This window comes from Mastomys coucha, unplaced genomic scaffold, assembly GCF_008632895.1.
Source record: "Mastomys coucha isolate ucsf_1 unplaced genomic scaffold, UCSF_Mcou_1 pScaffold12, whole genome shotgun sequence".
In the NCBI taxonomy this organism is placed as follows: domain Eukaryota; kingdom Metazoa; phylum Chordata; class Mammalia; order Rodentia; family Muridae; genus Mastomys; species Mastomys coucha.
Genome location: NW_022196894.1, coordinates 7,060,822 through 7,062,414, shown reverse-complemented (window position 1 = coordinate 7,062,414; position 1,593 = coordinate 7,060,822). Strand labels below are relative to the sequence as shown.

General features: G+C 47.1%; 1 protein-coding gene across 11 annotated transcripts in view; it reads right to left on the bottom strand.

Moving 5' to 3' along the window:
- Clec16a (C-type lectin domain containing 16A) overlaps positions 1-1,593 on the bottom strand; it is a 216,460-nt gene that overhangs the window by 179,413 nt on the left and 35,454 nt on the right. For all 11 annotated transcript variants that reach the window (XM_031362484.1, XM_031362528.1, XM_031362522.1 and 8 more), the window contains one exon: positions 728-841. In XM_031362484.1, coding sequence (XP_031218344.1) covers positions 728-841 — 114 coding nt within the window. The remainder of the gene's footprint in view (positions 1-727; positions 842-1,593) is intronic.

Below are 1,593 nucleotides of genomic sequence, written 5' to 3'. Positions count from 1 at the left end.
GTTGGGAAAGTCCCAAGGCCACATGGGGCTCAGGACACCTGAGGAGAATAGCAGGAGGGTTGACATCAAAGTACTGAGATGAGCAGAAGAGACTCTAAGAAGTCACAGTCTTGGCCTTCCTTAGTGTGCAGAGTGCAGCTCTAAGCTCCACAGTATCCAACATGGCTAAACATACTTAGTTCATAATATTTAGTAATTAACCTGAAAGCCAAGAACTTCGACTTCTATGGAAACAAGATGACTTGAGAATATGGCATCCATAGTCCCCAGAATGACTTCAGGCTGGGTGGGACAGCAGCTGTGCACAAGGAAAAGCTGCCAGATTGCTGTGTTGGTGCGCCCTTCTGTTCTCACACGGGACCAGCGACATTCACTGATGGTCACTACCCAATCTCCTGCCTTAGGCAGGTTGTTCTCTCAACTCTCATTCTGTCTCAGAAACAGTGTCTTGTATACATAACATCTAAGAACCAAGGGTTATACAATCCATTCAGTAACACCCGACTGATCAAATCCACTGTTTATGCTGGACTCCAGATTTCCCCAGGTGCTCATCTAAAGACTCTGGCTAGGTTCTCTGGATCCCAGACCACCTTATACATCTTCACTAATGTATAATAAAAATGTTGTGGGTTTTTTTATTTTCTTTTTTTACTTCAAAGAAATATGAGTTAGCAAAGCAAATACTGCTCCTTATAAAAATGTAGACACAGTCCTGGTGACTTACAGAACTTCTGGGAACATCCTGTGCAGGCTTCGTGTGTGTCTCAGATAGATCACCATTCAGAATGACTTCAGCCAGAGAGTTCACCAGCGGGGCATGGTGTATAATGAGGAAGACCTGGTGAAAGGGGGAAATGGGATATGCATTGAGGAATCAGTCCTCCAGTTCCCTCCTCCCCAAACCCAAATTCCCATCCCATCAAGAAGAACACTGCCCCTCAACTCTGGAGGGTCTCTTCTCCACCCTGCTGCCTGTCTGCCTGCTGTTCTTCCTTGGGAGTGCAACTACATCATCACTGCTCAAGAGGAACACTGTGGGAAAGGACGGTGCAGCCAGCATGCTCCTTCCTGTAGCATGCCAGGTTCCATCATAAAGAAGACCGTCAAGGACTGGGGAAGGGGCAGTGAGGCTGAGACTCCAACACTGAAATTGTCCCAACCCCTGCTATGGGTTTTACCATACTGGGGTCACAACAGTGTTGCAGGTGGAAGCTACCAGAGTCAGAGGTAGGTCCAGTCAAGCCGGGATGTAGAGCAGAAAGCCTCAGTTGTCACTCACCTTCCTGCCTCATGTTCAGAAGAGTGGCTTTAGGAATCAGGGTGCTCAAAACTGACCTGTCAATACCACTAGCGTGTTTTAAAAATGTCAAAGTGGGCAGCGAGACAGCGCAGCCAGCATGTCTGCTAACTTGAGTTCAACCCACAGTATGCGAGAACTGACAAAGTTGTCCTCTGATCTCTATATATGCTAGCTCCTACTTCATGCACACACACATTAATAATAAATTTTAAAAATGTAAAGGTAGCCGGGCGGTGGTGGCACACGCCTTTAATCCCAGCACTTGGGAGGCAGAGGCAGGCAGATTTCTG